General features: G+C 37.1%; 1 protein-coding gene across 1 annotated transcript in view; it reads right to left on the reverse strand.

The window, feature by feature from the left end:
* Positions 1–247: 247 nt before the first annotated feature.
* Positions 248–21,713, reverse strand: part of LOC308658154 (scavenger receptor cysteine-rich domain-containing protein DMBT1-like) — a gene marked incomplete at both ends in the record, with an annotated part of 184,480 nt that continues 163,014 nt past the window's right edge. The window contains 7 exon segments of the mRNA XM_081310777.1: positions 248–366; positions 14,087–14,233; positions 15,270–15,356; positions 15,939–16,034; positions 16,350–16,531; positions 17,139–17,457; positions 17,547–17,588. Of these exon segments, the coding sequence (XP_081166903.1) occupies positions 248–366; positions 14,087–14,233; positions 15,270–15,356; positions 15,939–16,034; positions 16,350–16,531; positions 17,139–17,457; positions 17,547–17,588 (992 nt within the window).

A 21,713-nucleotide genomic window follows, 5' to 3' on the forward strand; every position in this document is an offset into this window, starting at 1 on the left:
GCAGTGTGGGGGGATCCTATATGGGATCCATTGAGTTTGAACATGGAATTTTCTGAGATTGCTGGGGGTGAATGCATTCAAATTAAGAGATTGACACTGGTATTTGAGGCAGAGTATTTATTGTAAATGAGAGATATATATAGAAACTTTCCAGTAATGAAGAAGACAGAACTCTCTTTTATCAGAAAACAATATCATAAGAAGTTATCTAAAGACTTAGTTACACAAAATACAAAAAAAAAAAGCACTACAAGGTGTTAGGCTCAACATCATCATATCCTGTGTCTTCTTGTCTCAGGACCAATAAGGATGCTGTCTCTTCCATGTTAGAATTGTCAGCTTCTTTGAGAGACTGAGGAGAGATGCCTGAAACAGTAAGAGAATCCTGGTTTCAGTGATGACACAAATGAAAGTCCAGAGTCCTCTTGAAGAATGAAAGGAATAGTAGAGTGGCTTCAAAATATCTATGGGGAACCAGGACTTTTCTGGAATGAGTGATAGAGCTATATCTTATTGACTATGTCCTGTGCAAATGTCTTGATTTCAACAATGTGAAGGAGGATGGGTTAAAAATGGTGAGGAGTGGCAAAGAGATGCAAGTGCCCTCTTCCACACCAGGCTGATCTGATTCCTTAAGCACTCCAGGCAGAAGATGACCTCCCTCAGTTCCTCTTACCTCAATAACATACCACACTTTCCTTCACAGTATTCATGACAACAATTTGGGTACTTTGAAAGATGACAAAGAAGGGCAGTTTATTGAATTCAATATTTTCCTTTTCCCATGGACCACATGACCATGCACAAGTGAAAAGCACACATCTAAAATATGACACCATATGTTATTTGAAACAATAAGAGAATTATTCTTCTAGCATAGGAATTTTCAATATCTCTACTTAAGGCTATTTTGCATTATGGATTAAAGTGGGAAATGTTAATGAAAATAATTGGTTATGGTTTCCAACATGGCGGCGGGCACAGAGAGATCAAGTCTCTGACCTCTTCAGCTGTGCGGGCATAGGGAGTCGTAAACAATCTAAATTCTGTTTGCTCAGGATCACTAGGCAATGCTGAACTGACGTGGATCTGGGGCGATCAGTCTGGGCCTCTCAGAACACACACTGAGCCCGGATCAGCTGAATTCAAGCTCCCGTTTGCCTGCTTCCTGCAGACAAACAGCTGTGACCAAGCACTAATCCATCCAGCTGAACACAACTGGTCGGCCCTTCTGATCCTACGGAGGTAAATGCCAACCCAGCCTTCATAGGTAGTGGCCACAGGTTTGAAACGGGGCTTGGGAGAGACAGTAAGGACCCACCCGTTGCATTGGTCACCCGGCAAAGGGAAACGAACTGTCGCCATTTGCAAGAGATACCACCATGGCAGAGAACTGACGTCACCAGACTGCGGCGGAGGAGATAACTTCATTGAAACCTGCAGCTACAGGTGTGTAATTCCCTAGCCTTCCCTCTCCACACATCGGGGAAACCTTAAGGGCCCCTCCCAGCTCTCCCGTGAGCGCGATAGCCAGACCGAGGGAATCAGACGTGGCGCGGGACCCGTGGCGTGGAACTCCCGGCTACCACTCTCACCAGTACTGACAAGTGAGGTCTCTTGCACCAGCTACTGGGAGCGTAGCTACCAGAGGGCAAGTAAAATTCGCTGAGGATTCTCAGCCCCAAGCTCTACAAACTTAGGGTCTGAGGGATTGGCAAACTGGGAGAGTGTGCCCAGTTGTTCATGAAAACAGGGCTCCCGGGAGCAGCAAACCTGGCATGTAGCCAGTATTGTGGTGAGCGGCACCCGTGAGAGGGGCCTGGCTAGAGGAAAGGTGGGAAAGTGACTAGACACAAGAGGAGGCCCTAGGCACTCAGGATTGGAGACTCGCCCAGTCTGGGAGGAGGAGCTGCTGCACAGTGATTGGTTCCCGCGTATTGACAGGAGAAACTTGGCCTGGTGGGCACAGCACCACCTACTGGAAGAGAAGTTAATCAAACTCTAAGACTACATTTATTAGTTTTTTTTTTCTCTTTTTTTGATTTGGGTTTTTAATTTCATTTTCATTTTTCTTTCTTGTTGTTTTTTAATTTTTTTTTACAATTTTTTTAAAAATTTTTTCTTCTAATTTTAATGTTAATTTTTTTATTATTATTTTTTTAATTTTTTTAAAAAATTTTTTCCTCTTTTTTTATTTCCTATTTTTTCTTCTTTTGTCTTTTCATTTCTTTTCAATTTTCTTATTCCCCCTTCCGTGAATTCTACCTGCTTACTCTCATTCTCTTTACTGACTTCTTCCCTTCCCTTCTAATACCTTTCCTCCCAAGCATCAAATTAATTTATAGGAGTAAACAGTAACTCAGCAGTCAAACAGAACAAGAAGTAACATGAGCAACTTGAAAAAGCAAGAAAGAAAAGGAGTACAAACAATGCAGGACAGCCTAAATATTCAGGAGGACCTAGAGTCATCAGAAAAATGGTCATATAAAGAACTCAAGGAACACCTTAGACAGATGGAATGTAACCTTAAAGAGGATACAAGACAGCAAATTCAAGCAGCGAAAGAACACATTGAGAATGAATTACATAAACAGATAAAAGAAGAAGTTAAGCATCTTTATCAGGAGATAGAGATTATAAAAATAATCAAACAATAATTCTAGAAATGAAGGAAACAATAAACCAAATTAAAAACTCAATTGAGAGTATCACTAACAGAGTGGAGCAAGTAGAAGCCAGAACGTCAGATAATGAAGACAAAATATATCATCTTGAAAAGAGTCTAGCCAACTCAGAAAGGCTGGTAAAAAATCACGAGAAAAACATCCAAGAGTTATGGGATAACATAAAAAAACCAAACTTACGAGTCATCGGGATAGAAGAAGTTACAGAGATTCAAACCAAGGGAATGAGTAACCTGCTGAATGAAATAATTACAGAAAACTTTCCAGAAATAAAAAAGGAAACAGATATACAAATTGAAGATGCATACAGGACACCGAGCACACAAAAGTATAGTAGACCAACGCCAAGACACATTGTTATGAAGATATCCAATATACAGAACAAAGAGAAAATATTAAAAGCTACAAGAGAAAGGAGGCAGATTACATTCAGGGGTAAACCAATAAGGTTAACAACGGATTTTTCATCAGAGACGCTGAAAGCGAGAAGATCCTGGAACAACGTATTTCAGACACTGAAAGACAATGGATGCCAACCAAGAATTCTGTATCTAGCAAAATTAAGCTTCAGGTATGACAACGGAATAAAAATCTTTCATGATAAACAAAAGTTAAAAGAATTTGCAGCCAGAAAATCAGCATTACAAAGCATTTTGAGCAAAACATTACACGAGGAAGAAATGAAAAACAATAACCAAAACCACCAGTGGGAAGTGCCTCAGTAAAGACAGAGGGCGAGGGGAAAGATAATCATGGAGAAACAAACTAAATTTTTTTAAAAAAGGATAAATAATCAAACATGGCTGGAAGTACAAACCATATATCAATAGTAACTCTGAATGTTAATGGCTTAAACTCTCCAATAAAGCGACATAGGCTGGTACCATGGATTAAAAAAACAAATCCAACAATATGCTGCCTCCAGGAGACACATCTGATTGGAAAAGACATACACAGGCTGAAGGTGAAAGGATGGGAAAAAATATACCATGCACACGGTCCTCGTAAGCAAGCACGGGTGGCCATGCTCATATTGAATAAAATCTACTTCAAGACTAAGTTAATCAAAAGGGATAAGGAAGGACATTATATACTATTAAAAGGAACCATTCACCAACAAGAAATAACAATTATCAATATTTATGTACCAAATAAGGGTGCTGCGACATTCATAAAACAAATTCTCCTCAAGTTCAAGAATCAAATAGACCACAACACAATAATTATGGGTGACTTCAACACACCTCTCTCACCATTTGACAGATCCTCCAAACAAAAGTTGAATAAAGAAACTATAGAACTCAATAGCACAATCAATAACCTAGACTTAACTGACATATATAGAATATATCAACCATCATCAAATGGATATACTTTCTTCTCAGCAGCACATGGATCCTTCTCAAAAATAGACCATATATTATGCCATAGGGCAACCCTCAGTAAATATTAAGGGGTGGAGATAATACCATGCATTTTATCTGATCATAATGGAATGAAACTGGAAATCAATGATAAAAGAAGGAAAGAAAAATCCTACATCACATGGAAAATGAACAATATATTACTGAATGATCAATGGGTTACAGAAGACATAAAGGAGGAAATCAAAAAATTCTTAGAGATAAATGAAAATACAGACACAACATATTGGAATGTATGGGACACAATGAAAGCAGTTTTAAGAGGGAAATTCATCGCCTGGTGGTCATTCCTCAAAAAAAGAAAAAACCAACAAATAAATGAGCTCACACTTCATCTCAAAGCCCTAGAAAAGGAAGAGCAAAATAACAGCAAATGTAGCAGAAGGCAAGAAATAGTTAAAATCAGAGCAGAAATCAATGAAATTGAAAGAAAGGAAACTATTGAAAAAAATAACAAAACTAAAAGTTGGTTCTTGAAAAAAAAATAAGATCAACAGACCTTTAGCCATGCTAACGAAGAGAAGAAGAGAGAGAACTCAAATTACTAACATACGGGATGAAAAAGGCAATATCACAACAGATGCTACAGAAATACAGAAGACAATTAGAAATTATTTTGAAAACCTATATTCCAATAAAATAGAAGATAGTGAAGACATCGATAAATTTCTTAGGTCATATGATTTGCCCAGACTGAGTCAGGAGGATACACACAATTTGAACAGACCAATATCAATGGATGAAATTGAAGAAGCAATCAAAAGACTACCAACTAAGAAAAGCCCAGGACCAGATGGGTATACAGCGGAGTTTTACAAAACCTTTAAATAAGAATTAATACCAATACTTTTCAAGTTATTTCAGGAAATAGAAAAAGAGGGAGGGGAGCTCTTCCAAATTCATTCTATGAGGCCAATATCACCCTGATTCCGAAACCAGACAAAGACACCTCAAAGAAAGAAAACTACAGACCAATATCTCTAATGAACCTAGATGCAAAAATACTCAATAAAATTCTGGCGAATCGAATACAAAAACACATCAAAAAAATTGTGCACCATGATCAAGTAGGATTCATCCCTGAAATGCAAGGATGGTTCAATATACGGAAATCAATAAATGCTTTCACCACATCAATAGACTTAAAGATAAGAACCATATGATCATCTCGATAGATGCAGAGAAAGCATTCGACAAAGTACAGCATCCCTTTATGTTCAAAACATTAGAAAAACTAGGGATAACAGGAACTTACCTTGACATTGTAAAAGCTATCTATGCTAAGCCTCAGGCTAGCATCATTCTGAATGGACAAAAGGTGAAGGCATTCCCTCTAAAATATGGAACAAAACAGGGATGCCCTCTCTCACCACTTCTGTTCAACATAGTTCTGGAAATACTAGCCAGAGCAATTAGACAGACAAAAGAAATTAAATGCCTAAAAATAGGAAAAGAAGAACTTAAATTATCACTATTTGCGGACGACATGATTCTATACCTAGAAGACCCAAAAGGATCTACAAAGAAACTACTAGAACTAATAAATGAATTCAGCAAAGTGGCAGGATATAAAATCAACACGCATAAATCAAAGGCATTTCTGTATATCAGCAACAAAACTTCTGAAACAGAAATGAGGAAAAACACTCCATTCACAATATCCTCAAAAAAAATAAAATACTTGGGAATCAACCTAACAAAAGAGGTGAAAGACCTATACAATGAAAACTACAGAACCCTAAAGAGAGAAGTAGAAGAAGATCTTAGAATATGGAAAAATATACCCTGTTCATGGATAGGAAAAACTAACATTATCAAAATGGCGATATTACCAAAAGTTCTCTATAGGTTTAATGCAATACCAATCAAAATCCCAATGGCATTTCTTGTAGAAATAGATAAAGCAATCATGAAATTCATATGGAAAAATAAAAGACCCAGAATAGCAAAAGCAATTCTAAGCAGGAAGTATGAATCAGGCGGTATAGCGATACCAGATTTCAAACTATATTACAGAGCAATAGTGACATAAACAGCATGGTACTGGTACCAAAACAGGCGGGTGGACCAATGGTATAGAATAGAGGACACAGAGACTAATCCACAAAGTTACAACTATCTTATATTTGATAAAGGGGCTAAAAGCATGCAATGGAGGAAGGATAGCATCTTCAACAAATGGTGCTGGGAAAACTGGAAATCCATATGCAACAAAATGAAACTGAATCCCTTTCTCTTGCCATGCACAAAAGTTATCTCAAAATGGATCAAGGAGCTTGATATCAAATCAGAGACTCTGCGTCTGATAGAAGAAAAAGTTGGCTCCGATCTACATACTGTGGGGTCGGGCTCCAAATTCCTTAATAGGACACCCATAGCACAATAATTAATATCTAGAATCAACAAATGGGACTTACTTAAACTAAAAAGTTTTTTCTCAGCAAGAGAAACAATAAGAGAGGTAAATAGGGAGCCTACATCCTGGGAACAAATTTTTACTTTTTTACACTTCAGATAGAGCCCTAATATCCAGAGTATACAAAGAACTCAAAAAATTAGACAATAAGATAACAAATAATCCAATCAACATATGGGCCAAGGTCCTGAACAGACACTTTTCATAGGAGGACATACAATCAATCAACAAGTACATGAAAAAATGCTCTCCATCTCTAGCAGTCAAGGAAATGCAAATCAAAACCACCCTAAGATACCATCTCACTCCAGTAAGATTGGCAGCCACTATGAAGTCGAACAACAAGAAGTGCTGGTGAGGATGTGGGGAAAAGGGTACACTTGTACATTGCTGGTGGGAGTGCAAATTGGTGCGGCCAATTTGGAAAGCAGTATGGAGATTCCTAGGAAAGCTGGGAATGGAACCACCATTTGACCCTGCTATTGCCCTTCTTGGACTATTCCCTGAAGACCTTAAAAGAGCATGCTACAGGGATACTGCCACATCGATGTTCATAGCAGCACAATTCACAATAGCTAGACTGTGGAACCAACCCAGATGCCCTTCAATAGATTAATGGATAAAAAAAATGTGGCATCTATACACAATGGAGTACTACGCAACAATAAAAAAATGACAAAATCATAGAATTTGCAGGGAAATGGATGGCACTAGAGCAGATTATGCTTAGTGAAGCTAGCCAATCCCTAAAAAACAAATACCAAATGTCTTCTTTGATATAATGAGAGCAATTATGAACAGAGTAGGGAGGAAGAGCAGGAAGAAAAGATTAACTTTAAACAGACATGAGATGGGAGGGAAAGAGAGAGAAAAGGGAAATTGCATGGAAATGAAGGGAGACCCTCATTGCTATACAAAATTACATATAAGAGGTTGTGAGGGGAATGGGAAAATTAACAAGGAGAGAAATGAATTACAGTAGATGGGGTAGAGAGAGAAGATGGGAGGGGAGGGGAGGGGGGATAGTAGGGGATAGGAAAGGTAGCAGAATACAACAGTCACTAATATGGCAGTATGTAAAAATGTGGATGTGTAACCGACGTGATTCTGCAATCTGCATTTGGGGTAAAATTGGGAGTTCATAACCCACTTCAATCTAATGTATGAAATATGATATGTCAAGAGCTTTGTAATGTTGTGAACAACCAATAAAAAAAATAAAATTAAAAAAATAAAAAAAATAAAAAATTAAAAAAAATAATTGGTTATGTGCCTCCTTAAAAATAATTTTTTTACAGAGGTTGGTTCAGCATATGTGAATCAGTAAGTGTAATTTATCACATAAATGAATTTAGAACATAAATTATATAATCAACTCAGTAGATGCATAAAAAGATTCATCAACAAAATTTAGCATCCATTCATGTTAAAATCTGTGAAGACACTAGGGATAGGAGAAAATTATCTCAATCTTCTCAAGTCTATACATGACAAACCCAACATCACATCAAAATGAATGGTAAGAAAATAAAAGCATTTCCTCTAAAAATCTAGAGTAGGATAAAGATTCATACTCTCACCATTCCTATTCTATATAGTTTTTGTAATGTTAGCTATGTCAAATAGACAGAGGAAGAAATTAAAGGGATACAATAAGAAAAAGAAGTCAAATTATGTCCATTTGCAGATGCTATGATTCTATACATAGAATTTTCATCAGAAGAGTTTTAGAGCTCATAAATAAATACATCACCGTAGCAGAAAACAGGATCAACATACAAAAATTAATAGTTTTGCTATATGCCAATAGTAAATCCAACAAAAAATGAAGAAAAGTATTCCATTGAAAATAACCTAAAACAGAGCTGGGGTTGTGGTTCAGTGGTGAATGCTTGCCTAGCTTGTGTGAGGCCCTGGGTTCGATCCTTAGCACCATATAAAAATAAGTAAAATAAATGTATTGTGTCCAACTACAACTAAAAAATAAAATATTAAAAAATAACCTAAAGCAAAAACAAACAAACAAACAAACAAGAAAAAAAATAAACCTAGCTGGGAAGTTGAAAGACCTCTAAAATAAAACTATAGATCACTGAAGAAAGAATTTAAAGAAGACTATAGAAGATGGACAGGCATCTGTTGTTCTTCAATAAGTGATTTAATATTGATAAAATGATTATACAACCAAAAGCAATCTATAATTTCAATCAGTCCCAATCAAAATATGAATGACTTTCTTCACAGAACTAGAAAAATCAGTCCTAAAATTCATATGAAAGAATAAAAGATCCAGAGTAGCCAAAGGACTACTGAGCAAGAAGAACAAGGCTGAGGCATCACAATTCCCATGTTCAAATCATGCTGCAGAGCTGTACTAACAGAAATAGAATGGCATTTTTATAAAAAGCAACTTTAAAGTCAGTGGAATAGAGGACACAGAGATAAACCCACACAGATATAGACATGTGATTCTTGAGAAAAATAGTAAAAACACATTGGAGAAAAAAATAAATGTTATGGTTTGGATGTGAAGTGTTTTCCAAAAGCTCATGTGTGAGACAACACAAGAGGAGAAACAATTGGATTGTAAGAGCCTTAATGCAATCATTGCATTATTCCCCTGATGGAGATTAACTGAGTGGTAACTGAAGGCTAGTGGGATGTGGGTTGAGTGGGTAGGTTCCTGAAGGCATGACCTTGGGGTATGTATTGTGTATCTGGAGAGTGGAGTCTGTCTCTTCTTTCTGATCACCATGCAGGCTGCTTTCTTCTGTCACACTCTTCCTTCATGATGTTCAGTCACACCTCTCGCCCCAATGAATTGAGCCTGCTGTCTATAAATAGAGACTCCTGAAACCCACGAGCCCCCGAATAAACCATTTTTTTCTCTACAATTGTGCTGGTTGGGTCTCTTAGTCACAGCAGTGAAAAAACTGACTAAATGGACTTTTTAACAAATGGGAAAACAGGATATCCATATGTAGAAGAATGAAAGGAGCTCCCTCTGTCTCACCTGCATAAACATCACCTAAAATGGATCAGAGGCCTAGTAATTAGATAAGAATCTTTACAACTGCTAGAAAACATAGGGCCAACTCTACAATACACAGGCACAAACAGTGACTACCTTAATAAAACTTCCAAAGCTCAAGAAATGAAACCAAGACTCAATTGGGGCAGTTTCAAATTTTAAAACTTCAAACAGCAAAGGAAACAAGATGTTGAAAATAGAGCCTGAAGAATGGGAGAAACTCTTGCCACATATTCTTCTGACAGAGGATTCATATCCAGAGTATGTAAACATCAAAATAACTCAAATAACCCAGTCAGTCAATGGGCAAGTGATCTAAACAGATATTTCTCAGAAGATGACATGAAAATGGCCAACAAATATATGAAAAAAACTATTAAAAATTCTTAACAATAAAGGAAATGAAATAAAAGTGAGGTTTAATCTCACCCCAGTTAGAATGACAAGATTCAAGATAAATAATAATCATAGCCATGTTTTAGGTTATTGTGAATTGAATAGTTTTCCTGATTTTAGTCTCAGCAGATTCATTATTGGAATATTGAAAAGGTATTGATTTTTTAAAAAATATTTACTTTTTTTAGTTTTAGTTGGACACAATACCTTTATTTTATTTGTTTATTTTATGTGATGCTGAGATTGAAACCTGGGCCTTGAATGAGCTACGTGAGTGCTCTACTGCTGAGACACAATCCCAGCCTGAAAAGATATTGATTTTTGAATGCTAATTTTGTATTCTATTTTCCTAATTTTGTATATAAGTTTTAGAATTCTTCTGATGGAGGTGTTTGAGTATACTACATACAGGATCCTTTCTTCAGGAAACAGATAATTTGACCTCTTTTCATATTTGTATCTCCTTAATTTCTTCTCTTGTCTGATTGCTCTGACTTTAGTTTCAATAACTATATTGACCAGGAGTGGTGAGAGTGAACATCCTTTTCTTGTTCCTGATTTCAGAGGAACAAGTTTTTCTTCATTCAATAGGAAGTTGGCTTTGTATTTGCTATACATAGCCTTTAAATGTTGAGGTAAGTTCTTTCTATCCCTAATTTCTTCAGAAGTTTTAACATGAATGGGAGCTAAAATTTATCAAATGTTTTTTTCTTTATCTATTGAACTGATCATCTGATTCTTATCCCTAGATGTATTTTTTGGTGAATTAAACTTATTGATTTGCATATGTTGAACTACCCTTGCATTCCACTCACATGAAACCCACTTTTTCATTCTGTACTATCTTGTTAGCTTGTCTTTGAATGTACTTTAGTAATATTTTATTGAAAATTACTGTGTCTGTGTCATTCAGGGACATTGGTCTGTAGTTTTCCTTTGATGTGTCTTTGTCTTGTTTTTTTTTGGTGTAAGAGTAATCCTGGCTGTACAGAATAAATTTGAAAGTGTTTCCTCCTTTTATGTTTCATGGAATAATTTGAGGAAGATGAGTAAAATTTCTCCCTTAATAATTTGATAGGACTTCTTTTGTTGGAGGACTTCTAATTGCTGCTTCAGTATCATTGCTTGATATTGGTCCGTTTAGGTTTTCTATATTTTGCTGGTTTGATTTCTACCTAGAAATTGGTTAATATCTTCTAGATATTATAATTTTAGTATGAATTTTCACAATAGTTCCTAATGAGCCTCTGGTCTTCTAAAATGTTTGTGATGATATTCTTTTTTTTCATCTCTAATTTTGTTGATTTGGGTGTTCTCTCTCTTTTGGTTATTTTAGCTAAGGAGAGAGCTGTACTAACAAAAACAGCATGGTACTGGCATCAAAACAGACATGAAGACAAATGCAATGGAATAAAAAACACAGAATAAGCTCAAATAGATATTTTCATCTGATATTTGACAAAGGAACAAAAAACTTACATTGGAGAAAAGAGCCTTTTAAAAAAAATTGTGCTTGGAAAACTGGATATTTGTATGTAGAAGAATGAATCTAGTTCCCTATCTTTCACCCTGCACAAAGGTCAACTAAAATGAATCAATGACCTTGGAATTAGACCAGAAACTTTGTGATTGACAGAAGAATATAGGCTTACTATTCCAACATATTGGCACAGGCACCTAATCAAGACCCTGAAAGCTCAAGAAATAAAGCTAAGAATCAACAAGTGGGATGGTATCACTTAAAATATTTCTGTACAGCAAAGGAAATAAGAGAATGAATAGAGAGCCTATAAAATGGAAGAAAATATTTGCCAGCTATTCTTTTGACAGAGGATTAATAACCAGAATATATAAACATTTCAAAAAGTTAATACCTAAGAATCACTTAATCTCATTAATAAATGGACAGTAAAGCTAAACAGGTATTTTTCAAAAGAAGTAATACAAATGACCAAGAAATATATGAAAAGTTGATTAACATCTATACCAATCAAGGGAATGCAGATCAAAACTAAATTTTTATATCATCAGGCCCCTTTTAGAATCAAGAATATATATATATATATATATATATATATATATAAAATAAATGCTGGAGTGGATGTGGGGGAAAGTACTCATTCATTTTTGGCGGCACTGCAAATTAGTACAGCCACTTTGGAAAATAGTATAAAGAGTTCTCAAAAGACTAGGAGTAAAATAACTTCATGACTATGTCACTCCTTGGTTTTATCCAAAGAACTAAATTAAAGATACTGGCATGATATTGGCATATCAGTGTTGATGGAAGCACAATTTACAATAGCCAAGTTATGAAAACAGACTGGGTGTCTGTCAGCTGATGAATGGATATAGAGAATGTGGCAAAATTTTACTCAGCCATAAGGGAGAATTAAATTATGGTATTTGCATATAAATGGCCAGAACTGGAGAACATCATACTAAGGGAAATATACCAAACTCAGAAAGTCAAAAATTCAATTTCCGCTCTTATATGCAGAAGTTGGAGCAAAATAAGGCATGAAGGAGAAAAAAGGGGTAGAATTCTGAATTAAAAGTGACTCATGAAAGAAAAAGAGAGATCAGTGGAAGAGAGTAAGGGGGTTGATGCGAAGGGAGAAAGGATGAGAAAAAGGAGGAACTTTAGAATGAAATCAACTAAATTATGTTAAACATAAATATACCATGTTAAAGTATATGTGTGTATGTATATATAATTGTAGATATATATCACTAATTTATTTAAAAAAACTATAAATTAACAGAAAGAAGGTAAGTAAAGGAAGAGGAGCAGAAGAGGGGAGAGGAAAAAAGTGGAATACGGGGAATTAAAATGGAGAAAACTTTATTTTGTGGGTGTATAAATAGTTCAAAATGAACACTACTATTATGGAGAAATATAATGCACTGATAAAAATTTCAGAATTCAATAGATAAATGTTGGTGAGGATGTGGGGATAAAGAAATACATACACATTCATGATAAGATGGCAAATTAGTATGACAACTTTGGAAAGCAGTATGAACATTGTTTAAAAGAGTAGGTATGCAGCTACCATATGACCCTGCTATTCTACTTGTTGATATGTATCAAAAGAGCTGAAATCAGCATAAAACCATGATACAGGTATATCAGTATTTATAATAGCTGACTTTATAGTGACCTAGTTATGGAACCAGCCTAGGTGTCTCTTAATAAATGAATGAATAAAAAATTACACACACACACACACACACACACAATACCCACAAACACACATAATAGAGTTCTATTCAGTCTTAAAGAAAAATTAAATTATATCATTTGCTGGTAAATAGGTGGAACTGGAGAAAATCATGCTAAGTGAAATAAGCCAGATTCAGGATGATAAGAGTTGAAACTTTTCTCTCATATGCAGAAGCTACATAGAAGTAAGAAATAAAAAGAGAGATATTATGAAAATAGAAGTAATAACAGTGGATTAGAAGGGGGTTGAGGGGAGGCATGTCAGGGAGAAATGGATAGGATCTCTGAAATGAAATTCTCCATATTATGATCTCTCTGTGCTTGAATATATCACAATGAATTTTACTTTTATGTATGAATATTATGTTCTCACTACAAAAACAATAAATACATAGAAGGCAGACATGTTGATTAAAAGAAGGTAATCAGAGGGAAGGAGAAAGGAAAGGGGAAGCATTAGATATTTAAATGGAGCAAATTATGCTATATGTATTTATGAATATATCAAAATTAATGCCACTATTATGAATAATTATATTGCACTAATAAAAATACCAAAATGCTCTCCAAAGAACTTCTCACATGCTTAAAGACAAGAATACTTGATGTTCAAACAGAAGTCTTGGTTTGCTTTGTAAAGACTGGAACAAAGCCACAAAGTCTCTGCAGTTCACACAGACATGTATCGATCCCAAGAGCAGGGTGTGCAGACAGAGGACACGATATTTACCTTCTTTCAGAAGAAATAAAATAGCTTCAGTGAACAGAAAAAGGAAAGCAAATGCATCATCTTGGTTTACAAGGCTACTTAGAGTCTTGTAGTAAAGGAAATCTGATCGTTGATATGTCCGAATCCATCTTTACCATGATAATAATGCAAGACCACTGGAGACATAGTTATCCACTTACCTGTCTGAGAACACCTGGCACCACCTCCCTCTTCTGGGAAAAAATTCTTCTCCTTCATTCCAAATGAAGAAGGATTTTCAGGAACAGGTATCTCTTCAACATCATCATAACCACTGCTTGTGGCAACTGCATGCTGTCCTCCAGGTTCTGAAGAGAGGGAATAAGGAGGAAGAGAGAGATATTTGTTAGTCTTGGTAATGTCTTCAGTCTGTTCTAATGAAGAGATTCTAAGAGATTCTCATAGTTGAGAAATATAAGTACTATATTCCAAGGCTGTCCCAAAGGCATACATTTGATGTCCGTATTCTTAGATCATGTAAATCATCTAAATATTTCAATGTATGAAATCTAATAATATTTTACTAACCTGTTATGCCAAAAAACATCAATAAAACTTATGCTGTAAGTCTGATGCACTCTTTCCAGGCATATGATAAAGGGTTGGAAAATATGTACATATCAGAGATTGAGGGTGATTTCATCAGGCCTAAGGAGAACCCAGGCTGTTCATATGGCCTCTGAGGCAATGGAGACACAGAAGAGAAGTCTGGGTTTCTCCCTCCCACAGTTAGGCTATTTACCAATTTGAATCCCAGGAGGCATGGGTTTCAACCTCCTCTAGTGCTTTGCTGTCCTTAAGATTTAATTTTAAAGAGCACTCCTGGTCATGCCTCATCCTAGGAACTCTCCATTTTTACCACTTGGGGAAGGTCCATGATGTCCTCCTTTCTTAGGTCATTTTAGAGAAGCTCTTCCAATGATTGATAAGTACAGGCATCACACACACTCCTTGTGTTCTAGTGATTATGAAGGTAATTTTTTGTCTTCATATTCCATAAACCACAAAATAGTCCATACATCCCTGTATTTCAGGTCAAATCCATATGTTCTCTTTCACCATAGAATTTGTGAGATGATCAAGTTCAAATGTTCTTTTTAAAGTTATGGCCTTGGATTTCATAATGATATATTTGAGGTATGTCTGTGACCATATGGAAGTACCTATTGAAACCTACAGATTAGAATCTCATCTTTCCCTTTCTGTATGACAGAGTGGGTGGAGAGAAAAAGTAGTTGTGAACCTGAAGGAAAAGATCCTTCCCATCCTAATCATAGAAAGTTCTTCTCAGATGATAGCCTCCTCCTCACTCCCACTATCCAGGGGAAGACTTGTCTCTACTACCTGGGGCAGGTTCAGGGTCTCCATTCTCCTCATTGTCCCCTGTGTAATAGGGTAGCTTAGTTGCTGAGCCATCATCAGATATGGTTCCTAGTAGAGAGAAAACATCATAGATAAACACAGTAGGAGGTCCAATGTCATGGTTCAGAAAAAAATTTTGAAGCTTCATCCTTGTAGAGAGAGGGCTTAGAGCTCCTGACTTAGAAGGATGCTGATAATTGTTATAGTGGTCCAGGAATATTCCTAAAAGTTCTTGTTCTAAATGTTTGGTCCTCAGGTTGGTGGTATTTGAAAAGGTAGAACTTTTAAGGTGTGAGAACTAGTGGGAGGAATGAAGTTGTTCAGTGCATCCTCTTGAAAAGTATTGTAGGATGCTAATCTCTTCTTCTTTCTCTTAATATTCTGGTCACTGTGAGGTGAGCATCTTTGCTCCTCCACATGCTTCCAGCATAACAGGCTGCCTTGCACAGGCCAAAAGAAATAAAACATTTAAAAATGGAAGCCAAATCAAACTTTCTTCTTTATAATTTGATTATCTCAGGCATTTTATTTCAGTAATAGAAAGCTACCAAATATGCCATGTGAGGTTGGGTTAGTCATGTGATCTTTGCTTATTGCAGATTCCCACACTGATAGCAAACTCATGCAAACAAAGGAGGCTATGGAACACACCTGGGCTGTTCAGCAGGCTCTCCTTCTCAGGATTTATGGGGTAATCTATCTCCTGGTACAGCACCTCATCAACAGCATCTTCAAATGTGGATAAGGCTATGGAAAGCAGAATGAGTTCAGACATTGATCCTGGAAGTCTTTCCATTACCAACAGACCATGGGATAGAACTAGATTTCTGTCCACCCCTGGATTTTAAACCCAGTCTCCACTAGCACTGCCCACATGGGAAATCATCCTATTTGAGGGCTCCATTTTTCAACCCAGGATGAATTCATGTCTTTTAAGTTTCCAAGTCCATGGTAGAGAAAGCAATATTTCATATAATGAGAACAAGACTAAAATGTGTACTTAAAAAAATTGGCCCAATATTCTTGTGCATACTTTCAGGTCACAGAATTCCCAAGTCCCACCTTGGCGCTGTGCTCTCCATCGGAGCAGCTGAGTTACCAGGATGATGAGAACAAGAAAGAGAAGGGTTCCCAGGATCATGCAGAGGATCCCAGGTAAGGAGAAGATGCCAGGGACAGGAGCTGAGGCTGAACTGGTGCCTGAAGAAGAAAAAGAGCCATGAGTTTTTAGAGAGGACCATAAGCTCAGGAGAACCCAATTATCACTTGAGTCCTCAGGACCATGAAGTCCCTAGTTCAGACATTATATATCATAAATCTCAGGATATTACCACCCTAGATCCTGCTCTGGGCTGTCTCAACTATCTTCTGAGTCTGGTTTTAAGGGATTTCTATAAATTTAATGCGGGTGAGGCAGTGGAGCTCCCTGAGTGTTACAATTTAACACAAGTGATGGCTTCTTCTAACACCTGATCATCAGGTCTACTGTAATATGACCAGAGCTGGGTAGACTCCATCGTGCAGAACACTGAAAATCTGCCTATCTTCTCCATTACCCGGTTCAGAGCAAAATATAAATAAAAATAAAAAATAACACTTACTTCTCCTGGTGGGGCGAGTTGTTGTCCTTTCACCTGGAGAGAAGTAAAGGAAAATAGAATCACTGCACTGTTTTGGTCTGGGAATGTCTCTGGACCCCACCCCCAACCATTGGCACATAGTTCTGTCCCAGATGCCAGGAGATTGGGCACAGCCTTACAGAGCCAGGGCTCAGGGCAGCTGGGCAGCCTGGGAAGCCCTCTGGATGCAAACACACTCCTTCAACCCTGGCCCCCTCTCCTGTCCTGCTACTCACCAGAACACCTCACACCAGCGTCCTCCTCATGCTTGCAGTCACTCTGTCCCCAGGGTGCTGCAGCACAGGCCCACAGGGAGGGCTCCCTGCCCCTGCACTGCACCTCATCCAGCCAGATGCTTCCATTTCCAGGGCCAAATGCAGCCTCCCCTGGGGCTTCCAGGGCAGAGCCACAGCCCAGCTGCTGACACACCACCTCAGCCTCTGCCAGGCTCCAGGAGTCATCACACACAGTGCCCCAGTCGCCTTCATGCCAAACCTCCACTCGCCCGGAGCACTCACTGTCTCCTCCCCTGAGTCGGAGCTTCTCTTTGTCTGAAAAGGCAGCAGCACCTCCTCTTACTCCCTGGAAGAAGGAAAGGAGCCCCTGGAAGCCATGGGGAAGGTGGGAGGGGATGAGGTACCTGTGCAGGGCGCAGTGGCTGGACAGCTCTTGGGTCTGTTTCCTGTAGGAGCAGACAGTGGGGGAAGCACTAGTAAGTGACAGCTGGGGAGATCCTGCCCCCAGACAAGTCTCTCTAAGTGCCTAGGTTCAGTTCAGGTGACAGGTGGAGATAAGGTGCTTCAGAAGTAGTCTATTAGACTGGGTGACTGAGACATTCATTCTCTATAGCATATTCCTATCAGCAGCTGAAATTATTTTTATCAATTTACCTGTTTTAAATGCCTACTATGTGAAAAAAATACAAACATGATAATGCACATTCTCATGTATGTACACGAAAACACACTCAGACACATGTTACCCAGAAAGAAAACTCCTCTAGAAAGGAGACTTGCCTCATTCCCTCTGTTCCTGCTAATAGGACAATGCCTGGCATGTTGAGTGCATTCCTTAGAAATATATATGGGTGAGTTTCTATGAACGCTATGAACAGTGGCTTGGTAAATATTTAATGATTAAATATATAAATGAGCAAGATCCGCTGAAAAAGAGTTTTTAATTCTTTCAAATCCTAAAGCCAATAAAAGAAATGTAAATTAATGTCAATGTTTTTTGGTAATAAATATTAGGCATTTAAAACATAAGTACTGAATAATCCCCAAAATAAATCATACTCAATATCTCTCATATTGTTAATGAAAAATTACAAACATTGAAAGTATTCATTTAAATTAATTGAAACTATTATTTTAAATAAATTAAAATATTTTTTAAATAAATTATGCAAGCAGATATTAGAGAAAAGTTAATAAGTAAACAATGGTTAGCTGGAAAGAGAAATATTTTCATGTAAAGATAATACACTGAGGAAAATTAATACATGAAAGGACTTAGAGGTAACATAGAACCGAGCAAACAAAAGAATACATATAAATGGAAATTAACATGGACAAAACATGCATGCCACTTGTCCTAAAACACCTTCATGGATATACATTATCCCCATTATTCTGTCAACCTCCTACACTATACTGAGAACATCTCTAGATGATGGCAGGACCTGTTTTGGGTGGTTGCTTACTTCAGGATTAGGTGTCTATTTCTCAATATGTTGAAACTATTGTAAAAAAAAGACATCATCGGTACCTAATCTTATTATTTATTATCACTTTAGACTCTACAGGAAAAAGGAAAAAATAAGGCAAGGAAAGGTATAATAAGGAAAAGAGTAAAAAAAAAATTGCTTTTGAAATGTTTACCATCATTTATTTTCTCATCCTTCCTGGATTTTAGGCAGTTCCTAGCATAGGTTTGTGGGCTTTGTTCCTTTTTTGATTTTTGAGCTTCTGTATGTTCTTTGACTTTAGTGTAATGGTCAAGTTATAAAAAAATCCCAGTGTATTCTATGAAGATATGAAATACTGTTTGAAAACAATTGCTCCTACAAAGCAATATGATGATATCTGTTTAAAAAATACATATCCTGTGATCTTGCAACCATTGGCAGTCATCTTGTAGTAATAACCTACGAGTATGTAGTGTGACATGTGTAAGGATATTTATTACAATATTGTTTTTAGAAGGGAAAAATAAAAAAAAATATAAATAAATAGCAAAAATGATTATGCAAGCTCTACTACTTATCTCTTAAGAATGTAACATTATGGAGTTGTTTTACAAAGGAGTGAGCGCTACTTGTGGAACATCCTTAATATATTGTTAAGAAAGCCAATGTAACAATAGTAAGTATGATACAAGCCCAACATTGTAAAACCAAATAAAAAGACACCATAAGATAAATGCTATTATCACTATATTAGTTTAGATAAAATTCCATGAAAATGGAGAATTGGGAAAAGAGTAACTACCAGTCCATTAATTCTATTTACATCAGGGGAATATGAATAGACAAGTGACTATGCAATGTCACTAATGTACCATTTATATTTTAATGTCTTCCTTGATTTCAATGAGTAATTAGGGTTTTGGTAATTCAGTGTAATTGAAAACAAATTATTTAATTCTACACCAAAAATAAACTAGAAAGAAGAACATAAATCACCTAGTGTCAAATATTTGCCAATCATGTGAAGAGATCAAAAAATATAACACAGCATAAGAGAAGGTGGGGTGGACATCCCTTTATGCCTCCAGTGCTCTTTGCCCAGAGAGACAACATTACTCATTCCCTTGGTTTCCTCAAATGGTGAGGTTCTTTAGAGTTACTTAAACTTAGAGTGAACCCAAACCCAACCAGTCGTAATCTGCACCCCTGAGTAACATCCTTGACCCTGAAGTGGCTCACAGTCTCCTCCCTCTTCCATGGGGAAGTCCTTCAAAGTCTGAGAAAATCAATGTGTTCACTCTTCCTGGCATTTCTGCAAATTATGGTAATTACAAACTGCTGAGCCATGTTTTCAAGCTGTTTCTGCATTTGGGAGCCACAGAGAAATTTTCCAGTGCCACTTCTAAAGGCAGCTCACCTGTGACATAGCAACACATTAATAAACTTGGTAATCAAAGGAGCATATTTCCAGCATTAGATAGACATTATGATATGGAAGACAAAGATCTCTGAAGATTGTTGGAAGAGTCCAAGCAACAAGTGATCTTTCCTGAACTAAGATAGATGAGGGTGGGAAGGAAAGACTAGAAGGAATTAGGACTTGGTTTCTGGTACAGGAATAGAACTTGCTTCTACATTGGAACTGGAGGGAGAGTGAAATGGAGATGTGAATGTAGACTGAGAATAAGTAACTGAGCAACAACAGTGGCATTAACTGGGATGGGGAATAGAACAGGGAGAAATGGGTAGAGGCAGTTTGAAGGAGTGAAATAAAATGCTCTACTTTGAAAACTAAATTTAAGTTGTCCATTTATATTCAAGTGAGGGTCCAGTAGCAATGAAATATATTAGAATGGATTTAAGGTCAGAGATCAGATATGGACTTTATATTGGGAGCTGTCAGTGGAATAATATCATCTAAAGCCTGGACCCCAATGAGATTAGTGAAGGAAAGAGCTAAGGAAGAATAGAGAGTCTAAAATTTAGATACTGAATGAAGAAGTTGCAAGAATAATAATCAGTAAATTAGAGTGACCATGAGGAGAAAACATAAAAGAAGATAGACAGCTGAAAGTTTCTCTTTTTCCAGTAAAGTTTGAGTGAAGATTATACTTTGTATGTATGATGTGGTTTAAATAGCAATGAGAGGGAGATCAGGGAATTTGTAAAATGTCATGTTAGAGAGAGGGCAAGAGCACATGTGAGAGAAGCACACTACAATATGGGGCCAGTTTGGAGGTCCATCAGGGATTGGATCACAAATTCAAAGAGACTAGCAGGGTAATTTCACATTATAACAAGATACAGTACTTGTCCATGATTCAGCAGTCCTTGCCTAGTGCAGTGCAGGCAGTGGAGAGTTAGGTAACTGACTCAACTATTCTTCAGATAAAGTAGAAACCAGGGAATTGAGTGTACTTGAAGGGGGAGGATTATATTGGGACATCATGTTGTCTAATCAGGGTAAGAAGAACATCTGCAATCCTGAGGAGAGTGGAAGAATGAAAAACTGATAGGGGAAAACATTTGCAATCTGCATGAGGATGAAATACCTGGAAAAGAAGCATCATGAATATGTGCCACAGAGAAGAGGCAACAGTCAGAGAAGGAATAATGCAAACAAGATCTCAAGCTGGACAGTTAGTGATGGTCAATGGTGTGGCCATCCAGGGAGATGGGATGTAAGTGTAGTGCCTCCAAGGGAGAAAGTCAGGAATGGAGGCCAGTATGTTATCTCAGTGGAGTGCAAGTTTCCTAGCAGCACCAGGAACAGGAGACAGAGGAGCCTAGTGATCCTGGGATTGCAGCATTGCTGGATGAGGGGAAGCAACCAGGCTGAGGACTGACACCAGTTGAAGTGGAGGCTGGTACCACTTCATGGGACAAATTTTAAGCACGTGGACATGGAGAAAAAATAATATAAATTGTTGAAAATGACAAAAGAAAGTGGGAACATTTTTATTCTAAGATTTGACCCAGAAATATTCTTTTGAAAGGGAAGCACAGAGTCTCTAGATGATAAAGATATTGTTTTCACAGGACAGCCAATTTTTTTTATCAGAATATTAAACAGAAGCACACATTATAGGTTTTAAGAAATTGGAAGACAATAGCCTCCAA

Source organism: Spermophilus citellus, assembly GCF_964194105.1.
Source record: "Spermophilus citellus genome assembly, chromosome: 10".
Lineage (NCBI taxonomy): Eukaryota > Metazoa > Chordata > Mammalia > Rodentia > Sciuridae > Spermophilus > Spermophilus citellus.